The 18,178-nt window shown below is 55.0% G+C and overlaps 3 protein-coding genes across 6 annotated transcripts; 1 reads left to right on the top strand and 2 right to left on the bottom strand.

Annotated features, from left to right (window-relative positions):
- Window positions 1-19: 19 nt before the first annotated feature.
- LOC110181640 (uncharacterized) lies at window positions 20-12,543 on the top strand. Of its 3 annotated transcripts, none has more exons than XM_020949448.2 (4): window positions 20-331; window positions 850-3,815; window positions 3,879-9,258; window positions 9,325-12,543. In XM_020949448.2, exons 2-4 carry the CDS (start codon window positions 950-952, stop codon window positions 12,083-12,085), a joined length of 11,007 nt encoding a protein of 3,668 aa, XP_020805107.2. In that variant the 5' UTR covers window positions 20-331; window positions 850-949; the 3' UTR covers window positions 12,086-12,543. The 3 variants fall into 3 exon arrangements, with proteins under 3 accessions (XP_020805107.2, XP_020805106.2, XP_086691964.1); XM_020949447.2 differs by having other exon boundaries at window positions 74-514; XM_086835838.1 differs by having other exon boundaries at window positions 291-510.
- A 639-nt stretch (window positions 12,544-13,182) lies between these two features.
- Window positions 13,183-16,992, bottom strand: Hsp60A (Heat shock protein 60A). Of its 2 annotated transcripts, none has more exons than XM_020949335.2 (3): window positions 16,688-16,992; window positions 14,059-15,429; window positions 13,183-14,001 (listed from the first exon to the last, which is right to left on the bottom strand). In XM_020949335.2, the coding sequence occupies exons 2-3, from the start codon at window positions 15,427-15,429 to the stop codon at window positions 13,651-13,653; spliced, it is 1,722 nt and encodes a 573-aa protein (XP_020804994.1). In that variant the 5' UTR covers window positions 16,688-16,992; the 3' UTR covers window positions 13,183-13,650. The 2 variants fall into 2 exon arrangements, with proteins under 2 accessions (XP_020804994.1, XP_086691965.1); XM_086835839.1 differs by having other exon boundaries at window positions 16,493-16,804.
- Window positions 16,993-17,214: 222 nt separating this feature from the next.
- LOC147643268 (apyrase-like) lies at window positions 17,215-18,139 on the bottom strand. The gene is made up of 4 exons (XM_086835840.1): window positions 17,976-18,139; window positions 17,827-17,926; window positions 17,406-17,763; window positions 17,215-17,348 (listed from the first exon to the last, which is right to left on the bottom strand). The coding sequence occupies exons 1-4, from the start codon at window positions 18,111-18,113 to the stop codon at window positions 17,255-17,257; spliced, it is 690 nt and encodes a 229-aa protein (XP_086691966.1). The 5' UTR covers window positions 18,114-18,139; the 3' UTR covers window positions 17,215-17,254.
- Between the last annotated feature and the right edge of the window lie 39 nt (window positions 18,140-18,178).

An 18,178-nucleotide genomic window follows, 5' to 3' on the forward strand; every position in this document is an offset into this window, starting at 1 on the left:
GGATCTGCTTGCTGAAATTGGTATTTTCGTATTGCTAGCCGCTGGGCACACTGCCCCCCGTCGCCCCCGCCCCCTGCCGCTCCGCACGCACGCATCGATTTGGGCTAAACGTTAGATACCTCCTAACGCAGTTGTTAGGGTGGAAAAAATAATACGCGGATAGTAAATAAAATGAATTAGAAATGCTGTGCGGTTTTTCGCGTGCGAACCGTTGACGGAGAACGCATCCGGAGCGGAGCGCTGGCCCCCAGAAAAGTGCAATACTCCACGAACAACCACACGACACAGAAAACTGAGTGCAGTGCGAAAAAGCAAAGAAAAGCGAAACGGGGTAAAAAATGCAATGCCGTGTGAAATATCACTCAAACATAAACAACAAAAACAACGACAACTAGTGCATTGGCAGCAGCAGTAGCAACAATAACAACAACAAACGATAAAACGAAGATAACAGATAAAAGAGCAGCAGTCGAAAATGTTTATTGTATAATTTCCTATTGAGCCAAAAAGGCAGGTGTGTGTGTGTGTTTGTGTCGCGCGCGTGCATGTGTGTGTGTGTGCACAACTCTGCCAGAGTTTTTTCTCTCTGTATGTGCGTGCATGTGTGTGTATGTAAGAGAGTAGTTTTTGTTTTTTTTTCGCTGCTTCTACTGCTTCTTCTTTCTCACATCTTCCTCTTCGGCCATGTTCTTCCTCTTGCTCTTCTATTTGTCAACAAAAAGAACAGCGAAAAAATAATACATATACATATATAAATGTATATATATGTATATATATATATATATATATATATATGTATATGTACATATGTTGCCATTGCCTTAAATTTCGCCCTTTGCTTGGTTGCAGGAACCGGACACAGGACGCAGGACCCACAACACAAAGCGTAGACGCGTAGGACGCAGTAGAACTTGTGCAACGAACCGATTGACCCACTGGCCGCCTCCACATGAAGACCATGGGGCGCTTCGGCCTGCGCCGTGGCTTCAAGCTCTCGGAGGAACAGCAGCAGGTCAACGGCAAGAATCCAATTGGACCAACAGCAACGACCATGGCAACATCTACTGCCGTTACTGTTGCCGCACCCGCAACCGTTCCCGTTCCCGCTCCCGCCACACCCCGCAAGAAGCGTCAGCCACGACAGGAGGAAGTGACGACGGCGGAGCAGTATCAGGTGCAGCTTGCCAAGAAAGAGCCGGCCGAGGAGCAGAACTCATCGCAATACCAGGAGGCACCTCTATCGTTGATCTGCAGCCTGCCACTGGAGCGGCTGCCCCGGCTCATGGAGAAACTACAGCAGCTAACCGAAGAGCGGGAACGGGAACGTGAGCGCGAACGGGAACGGGAGCGTGAGGAAGCCGCCGCCCTCAACGCAGCGGGCCACTCCAAGGTCCTGTGTTTGTACTGTGATAGAAAGTTCACCTCCGGCAAGCTGCAGGCCAAGCATGTGGACAAGTTCCATACGGAGCGGCAGGAGCGACGATGCAGCGGTCGCTCTACCAGCTCCAACGCCCAGCCCGCCGTCGGCTTTCCCGGTTGCCATCTGTGCGGCCAGCAGACCGCCAAGCGACACCAGGCCACGCCGCCGCCGCAGATCTGCCTGCCTGCCAAGCATCTGGAGCAACTGTTCCAGCACTTGAGTGAGCAGCATACGGACAAGTACTTTGGCTGCCGGCAGTGTCGACTGCGTTTCCCGGATGCCGACCAGTTGGCTGGCCACCAGCGGCAGCAGCATCCATCGCCATCGCTGCCGGAGGAAGCTGTCGCCGCCGCCAAGCCCGGACTGATGGGCGCCGATGAGCCGGTTCTATTTCGCCTGGGCCTCACCCAGAACCGTCTGCCCAGCCATCGAAATCGCAGTCAGCGCAAGGAGGAGGAGCCGCCGCCTTTGGCCACGCCCAGCCACAAGTCGCGGAGTAGCAGTCGGGCGGCGGCCCAAAGGCAACAGCAACAGCTCCAGCTCCAGCAACAACTGCAGCCAGGACCGACTGGCAATCACTCGCAGGACACAGTCAATCCGGATGCAGTGTTCCGACTGCCAGCCAGCTCAACCTGCACCACCGCCTCCTCCGGAGCTGCTGCCGCCCCCTCCGCCGCCGCCGCAGTAGCCTCTGCTGCCGCCAGTTCCGTGTTTGATGATAACTTCTACAAGGATGTGGTCTTCAATGTGCGCCACAATCTACAGAATCACTTGGACGGTCGGCTTCTCACCTCAGCAGCTGCAGTTGCAACTGCAACTGCAACTCCAGCAGCAACAGGGCAGAGACCGGAGCTGATCATGCTGCACGGCCCCAGCGAGTTGTGTCCCGGCGGCGCCTCCTATCCCACTCTGCTCACCGCCGAGCAGTTCGGTGCCACCGGCGAGCTCCTGCCGCTGGCCAAGTTTAGACGGAGACCGCACACGAAGCACAGCTGGAAATGGAAGTGGGACTACGTAAAGAAGTTTACACTGATCAACGAGGGCGGCCGGCTGGTGAAGAAGCTGAAGCAGCCTAGCCTGGGCCTCGGCCTGCGTGATCTCTCCAAGCTGGATATGTGGACGCAGCTGACAATGCGCCAAAAGCACGATCTCTCGCTCTCGCTGGCGGCGGAGCATCAAAACCAAGAACAGCGCCGCCTGCTGGAGCAGCTAAATCTCATCCTCGACCAACGCCTGCTGCCGCACATCATTTTGGAGCAGAACGAGCAGGCGGTCATCAAGTGCGAGAACGAGGACGGTGACGAGGATCTAGGCATCGATGGGCATAGAACGGACGACGACCTGGCCCTGGGACAGAGTTTCGCTGACGAGAGCTTTCTCTCGCTGCTGCAGCTTCAGCCACGAACGTCGAACAGCAGCAGCAGCAGCAGCAGCAGCGGTGGGCTGGATCGGCGCAGAGAGCGAGATCTGGAGCGAGAACGGGAACGACTGCGGCTTCGGAATCGTCGAGGAACCCTCGTCCTAAGCGGTGAGTGGGCCCGTCCGAGGCTTTACCTATGCATATGCTGCGGCGCCAAGTTTGACCAGCGGAAGTCCCTGGAGGAGCACAAGACCTTCCGCCACTCGCACATCTATGCCACCCACTACGAGGTGGTGGGTCGGGAGCTGCTGGCAGGCAACCTGCTGCGTCACCTCTTCATACCGAAGCGGGCACTCGGTCGCTTCGCCGCCACCAGCAACTGTGCACCAGGCGGTGCCCTTGTGGCCGTGCATCAGCCCAAGCAGGAGCAGGAGCATCGGGTTCAACCAGAGGAGGAGACCAGGTCATCCGCCTCGTCGCGCTCCTCGTACGAGGTGTCCACACCAACACCGCTGTCGGGTTTGGAGCAGCAGCAGCCTTCGCCAGCCTCTGGCTCCTCGGGAACAGCATCTTCGGCGTCGTCATCTTGCTCGCCCAGCTCATCTTCTGCCTCGACACTGATGTCCACCGCCTCCACCTCGATGTCCTTGTCCACCTGCACCTCCTCCTCCTCGACGACCATCACATCGCTGTCGGCGTCGTCGTCCGCTCCCTCCAGCTGCACAAAGTGCGGACGCAAGTGCAGCGGCCTCATGGATCTCTACCGCCACATGTTGGACTGCTCCGGTGACTATGTGTGGTCGCTGGCCAAGAAGCGCAAGTATCGCTACTATTGCGGCACCAAAAAGCGTCGTGGCTTCTCCAAAAAGCCACTGAAGCAGATGTCGGCCCGCAAAAAGGAGAAGCTCGAGGGCGAGGCGGAGGCAGAGAACGAGGGGGAACACGAGGCAGAGGCTGAGGGAGAGGGCGAGGGCGAGGAGAGCGGCTGCAGTTCGTCCAAGCTCAAGACCTCGCCACGCCAAAGGCCCAGCGATGGTGAGTCCAACAAATCCAGACCTCTAATGAGTCCAATAATGATTCTCCGGTCTTCTTTCGCAGCGGAATCCATTCGCAAGATGCTGGAGAACCTGCCCGCCAAGCGCGTCTGCAAGAAGATCTTCCCTGTGGACAACAAGGCCAAGCGCAAGGCCAAGAACAAGGCCAAGTCCATGGTCAAGTCCAAGACCAAGTCCAAGCAGCAGCGCAGCAGCACCAAGAGGATCTACAATCAGCATCTGCTGCGCAACACGCGCTCTCGCTCTCGTTCCTCGGTGGTGGCCACAGCCTCCTCGGCCGCCGCTGTGGCAGCACAGCAGCAGCGCAGTCGACGCAAGCAGAAGCAGCAGCAAAAAGCTAAGCTAGACCGAGTCAAATCACCGCCAGAACCTCCCGCTGCAGCACAAACGAAGGCCTTGCCAGACCCCGTCAAGCCAGAGCAGGCTCCCAACTCCACCACCACCACCACCACCACCACAGTCACTGCCAAGTCACGATCTCCCGCTGAGGAAAAGCCAACGCTACGCTTAGAGCTGCCGCTGGCGCTCCCTATCTCCCTGCCAACAGCTGCTCAGGAATCCGAGCCCGCCTCCCCCACGCCCAGCAGCAAGCAGCTGATGCCCACACCGCCCACAACTCCGGCTCCGGCCACCAAATCCCCGCCAGTTGCCGCTGTAGCACCACCATTCTCAGCCAGCACTCGGCTGGCCACGACTCCCAACTCAACGAATGTAAAGCGTAGCAAGAGGATCAGCGATTGCATAGCCATGCTCACCGGCAAGCTGGAGGAGAAGCTCAAAACAGCACCGCCGCTGGAGAAGGAGAAACTAGAGAAGGACAAGCTGGAAAGGGAGAAACTGGAGAAGGAGAAGCTGGAGCAGGAGAAGAAGAACGCCGAGAAGGAGAAGGAGAAGGAGAAGCAGCAGCAGCAGCCAGAGCCACCGGTTACCGCGGAAAAGGATAAGGAGAAGGAGCCGCTGCTGGCCAAGACACCCAAACGCAAAGCAGTGTCGCGGCGAATAATCAAAGTGGATGCCCCACCGGAGGTTGTGCAACCGAAGCCTTCGCTGGAGCTGCAGCAGCCAACAGAAGGAGTGACCACGTTGCCAGCTACTCCCTCGCCTGTGGCTCTGCCCCCCGCCCTAGTTTCCACTGTTCCCGCAACAGCTGCCGCAGCAATCCTTCTACCACTTCCAATTCTCAGCACTCCACCGGCTCCAGCTACAGTTGCAGCTTCCGTTCCAGTTCCAGTACCAGCTGCTGTTCCCACTCCCATCTCAGCACCAGCTCCACCGCCACCAAGGCGCACGCCCACCAAGGCGGCGGCCAAGCAAATGGCTGTCCCACCGCCAACGAAGCCCCCCTCGCTGGCCGCCCTCAAGCAGTATCCTCCCGTGGAGCAGCAGCAGGTGCCGCTGCCAGCGGCTCTTCCTGTGCCTGTGCAGCCACCACCGCCCGTGCTCGTGACAGTTCCGTTGGGGCTCCAGGCGATGCCAGCTCCAGCTTCTGCTGCTCTGCCCGTACCCCTGAACGTCAAGATGATGTCAAAGCTACCTCTGTACATGCCGCAGCTCCAACCGCAACCTCAGCCGCAGCCGAATCCGAATCATACGGCACCACCGCCGACCACCATGTTCGTGTTGGACCCACAGCAGCCGCTCAACCTCACCAGCCAGCGTGGAGTGCTCCAGAAGCCGCTGATTGGCGGGACAACGGGGGATCCGGGACTCGTGGGCTTGCCGCCGCATCATCATCGTGCCGGAGGAATGCCCGCCAGACGGCAGACGATCTGTGGCTTTGAGGCACGCAACCTGCTCGTCTCAGACATGGATATGGAGCCGCTGGATCTATCGAAGAAGTCGTCGAGGAAGTCTTCCCCAGCACCGGCAGCGCTACAGCAGCAGCCAAGGATGCAGCCAGAGCTGTCGATGGTGGCAATGCCATCACTGCCACTACCACTGCCGCTGCCGCTGGTGACTGGAGGAACAGCAGGAGCTCCGCCACAGCAAGTACCTCAATCATCAGCCCATGGCCAGCAAGCCATGCCCGTTCCCGTTCCCCTTCCTGGTCAGCTGCAATCCATGCCGATGGTGGGTGGTCTACCCGCTCCTCTGGCCTCGCAGTATTACTCGAATCTGGATCTGCTCAAGATACCGCAGGTGCGGAATCCCAACAATCCCGGCGTTGTGGTAGCCTCAAGCGTTCCGCCTCCTGTAGGGGCAGTGGCTCCCGTATTAGCACCCACCGTAGTGCACAACCAAGTGAAGAATTCCGGCGGCAAGAAGCGCTCACAGCAGGATAGCGGTGGATCAACTGGCGGGTCCAAGAAGGACCACAACAAGGGCCAGACCAAGGCGTGTCCGCGCATGGATGAGGTAGTCAACAATCACATTGATGATGCCATCAATTCGGTCATCATGGCCGTGCAGGCGAGTTTGCCCGACGACGAGGATGACGGTGAAACGGAAAAGGAAGCGGAAAAACAAAGGGAACGGGACAAGGAGAAGCTGAAGAAGCTGGAGGAAGCCTTGCCGCCCAAGCCAGGCAATTGCATCCAGCCCCTGCCGGCCACTCCTGGCTTCTTGTTTGCTTCAACACCAGCAGCCATGACGATTCCACCTGCAGCTGCACCTGTGCCCGTTGTGGCTCCCGCTCAGCAGCCTTTGCCTGTGCCTGTCCCTGTCCCAGTTCCTGCACCTGTACCCGCCAAGAATCTGGCGCCCAAGAAGCGTTCCATGCGCTCGAAAACCATCGACTGTCGGTCTGCTTTGCTGTCTCTGGATGAGGTGACTCCTCCGTCGGCTCCGTTGCTGCCCTTACCAGTGAATGGCGAGGCGAGGCGGGAAGTGCCTCAGATGCAGAAGGACGCCTTACCACAGCCAGAGCAGGCACCAGTTCTGCCCGAACTATGCCTCAAGGAAGCCAGGACGGAGAAGAAGCTGCTAGCTGATTCCATGCTGGCTGCAGCCACCGTAGAACCGAAGCCGGAGACGGATCCAAAGCCAGAGCCAGAGCGAAAAGCTCTTCTGCATCAGCCTCAACAGCAGCAGCAAGAGGAGGAGGACCAAGAAGAGACTGAGCCAGAGCCCGAGGGAGCTGTTCCCGCCGCACCCGTGCCCGTTTCTGTCATCTCTGTGGCGCCAGCTCCGCGCCATACCACACCGCCGCCGGAGACAACCAACTGTAGCTCGTCGCTGATGGAGGAGCACAGCAGCAATCTGAACAACAATACCTCTTCCGGCTTTCACAGCCTGGCCCAGTCGGAGCAACCGATTCCAACGGCAACTGTCACAATGCCAGGAGGAACGGATGAACAGCTGCCCGTTGTCGTCGTCGATGTTCCAGCTGCCAAGGAGGAGGAGGATGCTGGCCTGTTGCCCGCCAAGAAGAAGCAGCGCCGCCGACGAAAGAACGAACTGGCGGCCATTGTGGCCGATCAGCTGCTGGAGAGCTTTAAGATCGACAATGCCCGCCGGGACAACCTCAAGAAGCTGGAGAACCTGGCGTACGAGAAGAGCGAGGATCTGCTGCTCACCGGTATGCTGCTTATGTCCAGCACCAAGCGAAACGCGGCTCTAGGACCCGCGGCAGCCGCTGCCGCCAAGCTGGCCAAGAGCGAGGCTGCCTCGGTGGCGGAGACCCCTACGAATCCACCCGTGCGTGGAAGGCCCAAGCGCCGCCAGAGCTGCTACTATCGACGGGGCAAGGGAGCGGGAGCAAGCAATGGTGCTACCGGTGGTGGCAAGGCCACCAATGAGAACATCAGCCTGCTCAAGTCATCGCTGGAATCCTTCTCCATTGGCATTGAGAAGCAGCTGCTGGCCAAGGAGGCCCGCGAAGCCAAGGACGCAGCTCAGCCAACGGCGGCGGGGACGATCACGACACAGCCGGCAGTTGGCTCCATCTTGCGACCCAGCATCCTCAGCAGTGCCGTGGCCAGGGAACAGCAGCAACAACAGCAGTCGCAGTCATCGCAAAGGATGCCAAGTAAGCAGCAAGAGAAGCAGGAAAAGCACGACAAGATCCCACAGGCTGCTACCTTCAGTCGCGATCCGCGTCTTAACAAGAACATCCACAAGGAACCGCCGGCGGACAGCAGCAGCGGCAAGGAGACATCCAAGGTGACGCCGCCAGCAGTGCCTCCAGCCACGGGTGACAATCCAGAGGAGGAGGACAACTACCTAACGGAGATAGCCAAGAACGTGAACGAGAAGATCATGTCGGCCACCACCAACGAGGACTTTGAGTTCGCCCACGACGAGTTCGATGGCGAGGACCAGGATCAGGATCAGGAGAATGACAAGTACTACCGCCCACCTACCTCGATGAGCGTGCGCAGTGCCCCCAATCTAAACGACGAGCACTCGAACTTTGGCTCCATGTGCGACGACAACACCAACACTGAGGTGATGGACATGGACCTGGACGATGAGATGAGCGTGTACACCAGTTATTCGCAGGATCTGGGCCGCGGTGGACGCGGAAGGCGGCGCAGGCGTCGACGGAGCGTCCTGTTCACACGGCGTCCCAAGAAGCGGACGCAGCGCAGCGAACTGGATGCCGAGAAATACGGCTGCAAGCTGTGCGGCAAGACCTTCTTCTCGGCCACCTCGCTGTCCAAGCACAACATGACCCTGGCCCATGTGTCCAAGGTGTCGGCCCAGGAGTATCTACAGTCACAGACGGCGCCCTCGAGTCCACAAGATACGCGTAACTTGGACCAGGATGATGACCAGGACAGGGACATGCAGCTGCAGGAGCTAAGGCTGCACGAGGAGCAGCCGCCAGTGGCAGTAGCAGCAGCGGCAGCAGCAGCTCCACAGCAGGTGAGGGCCTCGGTGCTGATGGTTACCTCGCAGCTGGCTCAGCAGGAAAGAGATCGCGAGCGGGAGATGCAGCGGGAGCAGGAGAGGGAGCAGCATCAGCAGCAGCTGAGAGACCGAGACCGGGAGAGAGTCCAGGACCAGGAGGCAGCACAAGTGCATCATGTCATCACAGAGGCCAGTCTGCGGCTGCATGACAACCAGCATAGCCCCACAGCTCCCTCGGCCGCCCGCCTTAATCTCAATCCCGACGAGCGCCTCTTCTACGAATGCTGCAACATCCTCAAGAGCGCCGAGACACCGCGCCAGCATGGCACTGGCACCTCAGTGATTGTGAGTGCCGGCCGTAAGCAGCCGCCTCCGCCGCCAGCCTCTCCGTCGCCGTCGCCATCTCCCACGCGTTCGCTGCCACCACCGGCCTCGCCGTCTCCGTCTCCTTCACGTTCCGCCTCGTTGCCACCGCCAGCTTCGCCCTCCCCATCACCACCGCCACTGGCAACGGTTCCAATGCCGGCAGCTCCTCATCCACCGCCAGCTCCAGTGCCCGCCGTCTGCCATCAGCCGGTGATCCAACAGTTGTTCCGCAATCCGCCCGCCGTTACGCCCACCACCACACCCACGTAAGTGTAGCAGAGCAGAGATTATCCTGTGCTATCCCTACTAATCTTTCTCTCTCTCTCAAACAGGAATCACAACCGGCTCTCGCCAAGCTATTCCGCAGTGTCGCAGTTCTCGGCTACCACCACCACATCCCGCTTCAAGACGAAGGCCGCCATGAAGGGCTACGAGAACGTGAACCTGCAACTGGATATGCTGGAGCTGGCTAAATCCGGTCGTGGTGTGTGCAAGCTCACCGAATTGGCGGACATTGCGCTGGGCAGTGAGAAGCCCGGCGGTGACTTCCTGCCCCATCTACCGCCCACACCAGCGGCAGCGGTGGCGGCTACACCAGCGGTGCTAGCAACACCTCCGCCTGCCCTCCAACAAACGCCAACGCGCACGGCCACGCCAACAGTGACGCCGACGCCCATGGCAATGCCGGAACATCAGCAGCAGCAGAGCTCCACATCCTCGAAGACGATAATGCACGCCTCGATTATCAAGGCAGCGGCGGGTGTGGCCAGTTCGGCAACCCTGCCGCCGGTTTCCGGAAGGATCATCATTCCTGATCGACCGTTCAAGAACATCGGACTGGAGGAGAAGGCGCCCATTACGTTCCAGAAGCCCAAGACGTGCGTGAATCTACTGCAGGAACAGGACAACAACAGCGTCTCAACGGCAAGCTACTCGGATCGTGATGACTACGATTTTGGCACCCTAAGCTGTGATGGCGATGTGGAACCGGAACCAGAACCTGATCCGCCGGTCAGATTGGGTGCCGAAGCGGGTCGCGGAGCTCTGCCGGCTGGCAGCGGCGGAAATCGTGCCGTATCCACATCCAGCTCATCGTCTTCATCCTCCTCGTCGGCCGACAACACCAGAAGTCCCGGCGGCGGCGGTGCCGGCAGCAGGAGCAGCAGCAGCAGCTCCAGTCGAGCCACCGCCAAGACCTTCGAGAACAAATCCCTGATAATGGGTCGCATCTTCAAGCATGCCAGCAGTGCCAAGGCGTCGGCTGTGGTGGCTGCATCGGCAGCCATGCTCCCGGGGCCCAATGTGGTGTCCGGCATAGCCAAGGCCAAGGCGCTCCCCAAGAATCAAGCGAATCTGGACCAGATCTTTGATGAGTTGCGAGGCGGTGTCGGCGGCGGCGGAGGAATAGCAGCCAAGGTGACGGATGTGGCAGCACCGCCAGCACAGGTCCACGACAACTGGGGGCGGCAGCAGCAGCTGCAGCAACAACAGCAGCAGCAGCAGCAACAGCACCATCATCATCACCACCATCATCATCATCATCACCATCAGGTGGAGCCCATGGCTGCGCCAGCTGCTCCAGCCGCACCAGCGGCCATGCCAGCACCCAGTGCTCTGCCTCCGGGCAGAAAGGCCAAATCGACGGCTGGAAATACGGCCAAGAAGGCGACAAAGTCAGCGCCGCCTCCTGCAACACCCACACCCACAGCTGCTAAAGGTGCCGCCGCCGCCGCTTCTGGATCTTCTACCTCCTCCACCCGCAAGCCGCGCAAGGACCTGACAAAGCTTCAGTCGGAGCTGGGCATGAGCCACGAGGAGATCGAGCAGCTCATCGACGAGGGCCAGCGCAAATCCAAGCGCCGCTGCGCCACCAATCGACCGAAAAAGCTGGTGGAGACCTGGAGTTCCGATGAGTACGAGGAGTTCCTCTCCACCAAGGACATCATAGCTCTGATCGAGCAGAAGGAGCAGCAGGAGATGCGGCGCAAGCGTAAGACGAGCGAGGCCAACTCACAGCCGGAGGCAGTGGCACCTCCACCAGCGGCCAGCAAGAAGGTGCCACAGACGCCTCAAGCGGCGCCGTCAAAGCGGAAGAACCGTGCGAACGAAAAAAAGCAGCAGCAGCAGCCGCCTCCTGAGGTGGAGCAGCCCAAGCCAAGGGCTAGGCAACGAAACCAGCCAGTTCCAGTTGCGGCTCCTGCTCCTCCACCACCACCACCACCACCACCAGAGGTAGTGGCCCCTGCTCCCCCTCCAGCTAGGGGTAAATCCAAAGCCACGGCAAAGGGCAAAGCACCACCGGCGGCAACCAAGGCAAGCAATTCCCGAAAGAAGCGCGGCAAGGAGCAGCAGCCGGAGGAGGTAGAGGAGGATCAACAGCCGCCAGAGGAGCATGATAAATCGACTATAGGTGCAGTAGACCCGCCAACTAGGACGCGCAGCTCCAGGCAACAGCCCAAAAGCAGAGCAGTGGCCGAACCCCTGCTGACTCACCATCAACAGACGCCGCCAGCTGTGCCGCCACCACAGGAGACGGAAACGCCCAGGGAGAGGATAAAGGCACGCAACAGCAATCCAGCGCAACCGCTGGCTCCTCCACCGCCTCAACCTCAGCCCAGGAGCAGCTCTGTGGCCACCAATTCGAACAACAACAACAACAGCAGCAGCAGCAACAAGAACCTGAAGACGAAGCGAAAATCGCAGACAAACCGCCAGTCGCCGGCACGTAGAAAGCGTCCTGCGACGGAAAAGCAGCTCTACTACTGGAGCAGCTCCAGCGACGATGAGTTCGGACGCATGGATGCCGAGGGCGGCGAGGCAACCCCTGGTGACGCTGGCTCCCGAACAGGAACGGGAACTAGCGGTGAGCGACGGCGAGATCAGGCAACGGAACAGCTTGAACTGGAGGAACCGGAGGAGGAGGCGTCACCTTCGCCCGGCAAGCACTTCGAGGAGAACGAGCCGTACCAGAAGCACGGCTGGATCGTGGGTGACTCGCACAAGAAGCTAGTGAAGCTGCTGGCCATTGCCAAGGGCAGCAAGAAGGTGGACAACTGCGGTGTCAAGCGGCGCACGCCCAAGCGCAAGTGCTAGGAGTGCGAGAATCTGGACGAGGAGACGAAGAGTCATCAGCTGGAGGAGGAGGATGGTCTCCTCATCCTCCTCCGGCCGGACAACAACAAGTCATAGCCATAGGCCTCGACGTCGGAGTCGTCGGCGCGGGCAGCCGACGGCGAAGACGACGACGACAACAAGAAACCATTGCCGCCATCGATCACATAATACGTACTGCCATTGTGTCATCATCGTTAAGCGTTAAGGCCAGCGCCAGGCGGGGATTAGCCGGAGCAGGCAGCGGTAGCCTGGACCGGGCTGGCCTGGCCTGGCCCCATTAACCGTATGCGGAGTATATGCAAAATAATTTTCTTTCTTTTAAACATCTAAGCGTTACATTATTTAGGTTTTTTTTTATTAAGTGTATTTATAATTAATAAACGAAACAAACAAAAAAGCAAAAATGCAAACAAATATAAATTTGAGCACAATTCAAATGCTTTTCGTCTCTTTTGGGAGTTTCTTTACTCTATAATTCATAATTTAAGCCTTATTTTATAGCCTTCCAAGGATGTTTTTTAACATATATATCGGGAAGGAGGCATTTCCGACCCCATAAAGTATATATATTCTTGATCAGCATGATCAGGAGAATCGATCTAGCCATTTTTTAAACAAAAAAAAATTCACTCAATTTTTGCAAAATTTTATAAGGGGTTACATCGTTAAAATTGCCAAAAATTGGCAAAAAATTTTCTTTCTTTAAATTAAAAATTTTAAATGCTAGTTTGTTAAGCTAATAAAAACTAGCACAAATCCGTTTTCCAAATTAAAATTAAGGCATTTTTGGCTAAGTTATGGATATTTTAAGTTTCGATTTTTTTTTCAAAAATAACGTCATCTAAAAATTATCGATAAATATCAATTTTAGGAATGCTAATAATTCAAATCTGAAAAGTAACCGACTAAAACTATAAATATAATAAAAAACACTTTATAGTTAATTAAATTAAACTAAATATTCTTAATTCTGTGCTCTTCAGATAATATAAATTACTTATATCCAGCAAAACCGTTTAAAAATCGATTAATACACCAACTTTCCACTGCACAATAACAAAGAAAACACCCAAAACTTTCCTCAATATAACTTTTGTTTTTTTGTTTGTTTTATTTTATATTTTACAACTAACGGTATCTTTACATATATAACATGTAAAAACAAGTATAGAATTAAGGAATAGTTAAAAAAAAACGTCAAACACACGATGGGAAGCGGCGGCGTGCGGCATCGAAGCAGGCAGGCTCAAGAATCTCGGCGAGCTCACATCCAGCCCTTGCGTAAATTGTGGTGCTGTGTTGTCGATGAGGCTGCTCGGGCGATGCCAAAGGATAAATGCGAAGCAAAACCAAGGGTTCCATCGACTATTAGAATGTTTGAATGGGAGTTCATAACTTGTTTGAGTTCGGCTGGATGCACCGACGTAAGAGATATTGGTGGGTCTCGCCTCGACTGCTGGCCGCGTTCTCCTCCTTCCCTGCGCCGCCGTTCCGCATCATGACTTAAACATTACACTGGCTTCGGTTTCCTCTCCTCTGGTGGCTTACATCATGCCACCCATGCCGCCCATGCCTCCCATGCCACCCATACCGCCCATGCCAGGCATGCCAGGAGCGCCATCCTCCTTGGGAAGCTCGGTAACGACAGCCTCGGCAGTGGTCAGCAGAGAGGCAACGCCGGAAGCATCGGTGATGGCAGTGCGCACCACCTTGGTGGGATCAATGATGCCCTTCTCGATCAGGTTGCCGTATTCGCCCTTCAGGGCATCGTAGCCGTAGTCACCGGACTGGGTCTCCACCTTGGCCACAACCATGGCACCATCAACGCCGGCGTTCTTGGCAATGGTCATGCAGGGCATGCGCAGGGCACGGCGCACGATCTCCACGCCGAGGTTCTGTTAAAGATCAATGGGTAAGATTTATGTAATGTCAATAATATCATTTCTTCTTACCTGATCCTCGTTGGAGGTCTTGACGGCATCCAGCTTCTCAATGCAGCGCAGCAGGGCAGTGCCACCGCCGGGAACGATTCCCTCTTCGACGGCCGCACGTGTGGCATTGAGGGCATCATGGACGCGGTCCTTCTTCTCGTTGACCTCCACCTCGCTGGAGCCGCCGACGCGGAGCAGGGCAACGCCAGAGGCCAGACGAGCCAGGCGCTCCTGCAGCTTCTCCTTCTCGTACTCGGAGGTGGTATCGGAAATCTGCTCCTTGATCTGGTCGACGCGGCGCAGCACATCGTCCTTCTTGCCCTTGCCCTTCAGCAGCAGGGTATCGTCCTTGGTGATCACAACCTCGCCAACCTGGCCCAGATCGCTGACCTTGACGTCCTCGAGCTTAACGAGATCGGCATCGTCGCCGAAAACAATGCCACCGGAGGCAATGGCCATGTCGGTGAGGGTGCTCTTGCGGTTATCACCGAAGCCGGGGGCCTTTACGGCTGCCACCTGTAGGCCGATCTTCAGACGGTTCACCACCAAGGTGCTCAGAGCCTCGCCATCAATGTCCTCGGCAATGATGACCAGCGGCTTGCGCTGTGCGTTGGCCAGCTCCAGGGCGGGAATGATGCTCTGGACGGAGGAGATCTTCTTCTCCGAAAGCAGCAGCAGGGCATCCTGGAACTCCACCTTGGCGCCCTTGGACGAGTTGATGAAGTAGGGCGAAATGTAGCCACGATCGAACTTCATGCCTTCGATCACCTCCAGCTCATCGTTGAGGGTCTTGCCGTCCTTGACGGTGATGACGCCATCTCGTCCCACCTTCTTCATGGCCTCGCTGATCAGGTTGCCGATGGCCTGGTCACCGTTAGCCGAGATGGTGGCCACCTGTGCGATCTCCTCGGGTGTCTTCACATTGCGGGACATGGCCTTCAGGTTGTCCTTAACAGTCTCTACGGCAAGCATGACGCCACGACGAATCTCCACGGGATTGGCACCCTTAGAGATCTTCTCAAAGCCCTCCTTGGCAATGGCACGGGCCAGAACGGTGGCAGTGGTGGTGCCATCGCCAGCCTCCTCGTTTGTGTTATTGGCCACATCCTGGACCAGCTTGGCGCCAATGTTTTGGAACTTATCCTTCAGTTCAATGGACTTGGCCACTGTAACGCCGTCCTTGGTGATCTTGGGGGAGCCCCACGACTGCTCGATGATTACGTTGCGGCCCTTGGGGCCCATGGTCACGGCCACGGCATCGGCCAGCACATCAACACCCTGGAGCATCATGGCGCGCACCTCCGGCCCGAACTTGACGTCCTTGGCATAGCCGCGCATGGCCAGCTGACGGCTGATGGAGGTGCGAGCAAGCGAAACTGGTAAACGGAACATCTGTGGAGGAAACAAGAGACGGAGACGGTGCAGGAGTATTAGTGGGGGTGTAAATAACATAACACGTGCTCTCTTCGACCCGCAGGGAGGCTCATTTGTGTCTTTATTTACTCGTTAGATTGTGATAAGCCCCCGAACGGCGTTTTAAGCTGGTCAAAGTACAGTGTGGGCTGGCCCTCTTGGAGGGGTTTTAATTAATACATTATTATAAATCTCTGCCTGGAAGTCATGAATGTGGAAAATACCCAAAAATCTTGTATTATTTCAACAAAAATTGCTTAGATTCCGTTTAAAATTCTAAACAAATATTGAGATAAGGGGTTAACTATGTGGAATTCAATAAATTATATGGTTAATATGCTTTTAAAATTATCCAATTTCACCAATATATAAGGAAAATTCCATTAATAGAATTAAATTGATTTTAATTATATGCTGGCGAGGTGGCTTGTATTATCTACATTATTATATGATTTAAATTATTACTTTTTGGTGAGATGATGAAAAAAGGGATGTACCTTTTGAAATCTTCACTTGTTTATCTTCTGTTTTTCTGTTACGACATCCATTATAAGGGATTTTCGGTGTACCATTCTTAACTTAACTTTTTTCCACTATATCTACTGCTAATTTCCATTGATTAAAAGCTCTTAACGGTGCTTTACTGTACCCGGTCAAGCCCCCCCTAACAACAAAATAGAATCGGAGCATCGCCTATCCCCCCACCCCTTTTGGGGCCGACAGCGATAATTCCAGAAGAAATGATTTATGTAACCACAGTGGTTAGACCGATAGATACACTCCGATCCGAGGGCTGATTACGAAATCTTGAAATCGGGAGCAGGAGGAGGTAGGGAGAAGCGAAGGAGGATCGGATCGCACCCAGAGCACATGCAATGGCCGCTGGCAAATGTGAAATGTGCCGGCAAACGGTAAAAAGAGAGAGAGAGAGAGCAAAGGAAAACATGTGCGCTGAGTGGCTGAACTTTATTTGCCACTTTCTTCATGTTTTTTATATGAAAATGAAGCAACACACAGTAAACAATGTAAAGAAGCCACTCACTTGGATAAACTTGCGACTAATCAATAAATAGAACCTTCTGGAAACACGACTTTTTACCGGCAGATTCCTACACGTTCGCTTATATAACCCGCACACAAACACACACACACTCGCACAGAGCTTTCTGGTGCAGGTTGTTCGCGCATAAACTCACTCAAGACACAAGCCAAAACAAGCAATAAATGAATAACTTACTTTGAATATATCTGGCGCTGCTAAGTTCTGACAGGACAGGAAAGAATGCTCCGATTCTATTTGATGTAAAACAACCAAGTCACTTTGCCCAGGCGGTCCGGATTTCCTTTGAAATGTGAACTAGAGGTGGCAAACCATCAGAGCGTTATCGATACTGCTATTCGATATGTATTCGATAAAAGTAATGAGACCAGGTGGTGTTTTTTAGATCGAACTAAATAAAGAATACAGCCATTTTTTTAAATTGTTAAAAACATAGGGACCGAATAAAATAAACAATAATTATCCCTTGCACAGTTAATAAAAAGCTCTCTTGCATAAGGGCTGGCAAAACATCGTAGCATTATCGATATTGTTTTGCTTGCACTATCGATGTTTTTACATTTTTAGTGACTTTCGTGTCATCGATGTTTTGACATTTTTCGTGACTATCGCGCTATCGCTTTACAGATTTGAACTATCGATTCTAGCGGAACACTCCAATAGGATCTTGTCCAAAAATCGTTTTTTTGTGGGAAAGTTGTGATCGTTTTAAAGTTTATTTGCTTATTTGCATTATCTTTATGATTATAAAAACTGCAATCTATTCTCTATTCCCGCGGTAATTATTCCCACTGAGTCCATGTATTCCATCAGGGCGTCCAAGTCAAAAAGACCCGTCCTGTGAAGAAGAAGAAAGTTGTCTAGAAGATTCCCTTACACTGGATGGCATACTAACTCGAGATCCTCGGCATTTTCACTGATCAAACTGAATCCGTTCATGCCCCTGGCCAGGTAGTCCATCACCACCACTCTGTAAACTTGCTCAGGATCAATGGGTCTGTACTCCGGCACTTTGCAACGGGAGCAGCGAAATCGGGCGCTGATGACGCGTTGACCTCTGGCAGCACTAAGATCGTAGAGTACACGAAGTCCTGAGACCTGCAAAAAGCGTGTAGACTTAGGCGAGGATGAGCTGGAATTCATGGACGCCACACCGTCCTCCAGTAGATCCAGAATGATCCGTCCCCGAAGGTTTAAGGCGACCAAACGATTTTCCCAGGGGCACATGGCCACCAGTTGCTTGTAAGTGATGTCTAAACGATTTAATAATCCTTCTCTTAAAGCAAATACTATTATTAAAGGATAGATCAAGTTACTTCCAATGGGAATGGGCACACGGAAAGTTCCTTGCGATGTCAGGGCAATGGAGACGTCACTCCAGCTGTCGTCCACGGACGGAGAGGAATCCTTGATAAACTATCAAGGGATTTGTCAATGGGCGAATAACTTCTAATCTGGCACTCACCGCATGGACCATGGCATCGGTGAAAAAGTTTCCGAGGTTGCACTCTCCCCGACTGCACTCGCTCTGCTGAAGGAAGACGCGGCTCTGGCCCACAATCCTATTGGACATGGTCTCCAGCTCGTCTTGCCACGGAGCCATAGCCTCCAGGACAATGGCATCTTGAAAGGGAGTCGGGTAAGTATTGAGAATAATTCCCTAAGGAT

This window comes from Drosophila serrata, unplaced genomic scaffold (assembly GCF_035046125.1).
Source record: "Drosophila serrata isolate PLE 108 unplaced genomic scaffold, ASM3504612v1 contig_276, whole genome shotgun sequence".
NCBI classification, from domain to species: Eukaryota; Metazoa; Arthropoda; class Insecta; order Diptera; family Drosophilidae; genus Drosophila; species Drosophila serrata.

Excerpts from the sequence above, each read along its gene's own strand:
- LOC147643268 (XM_086835840.1), bottom strand. The coding sequence starts at position 18,113 with ATGGCTCCGTGGCAAGACGAGCTGGAGACCATGTCCAATAGGATTGTG. Across the intron at positions 17,927-17,975 it reads CCGATGCCATGGTCCATGCG|TTTATCAAGGATTCCTCTCC; the intron begins GTGAGTGCCAGA and ends ATCCCTTGATAG. Across the intron at positions 17,764-17,826 it reads TGTGCCCATTCCCATTGGAA|ACATCACTTACAAGCAACTG; the intron begins GTAACTTGATCT and ends TAAATCGTTTAG.
- Hsp60A (XM_020949335.2), bottom strand. The coding sequence starts at position 15,429 with ATGTTCCGTTTACCAGTTTCGCTTGCTCGCACCTCCATCAGCCGTCAG. Across the intron at positions 14,002-14,058 it reads AGACCTCCAACGAGGATCAG|AACCTCGGCGTGGAGATCGT; the intron begins GTAAGAAGAAAT and ends GATCTTTAACAG.
- LOC110181640 (XM_020949448.2), top strand. The coding sequence starts at position 950 with ATGAAGACCATGGGGCGCTTCGGCCTGCGCCGTGGCTTCAAGCTCTCG. Across the intron at positions 3,816-3,878 it reads ACGCCAAAGGCCCAGCGATG|CGGAATCCATTCGCAAGATG; the intron begins GTGAGTCCAACA and ends CTTCTTTCGCAG. Across the intron at positions 9,259-9,324 it reads ACGCCCACCACCACACCCAC|GAATCACAACCGGCTCTCGC; the intron begins GTAAGTGTAGCA and ends TCTCTCAAACAG.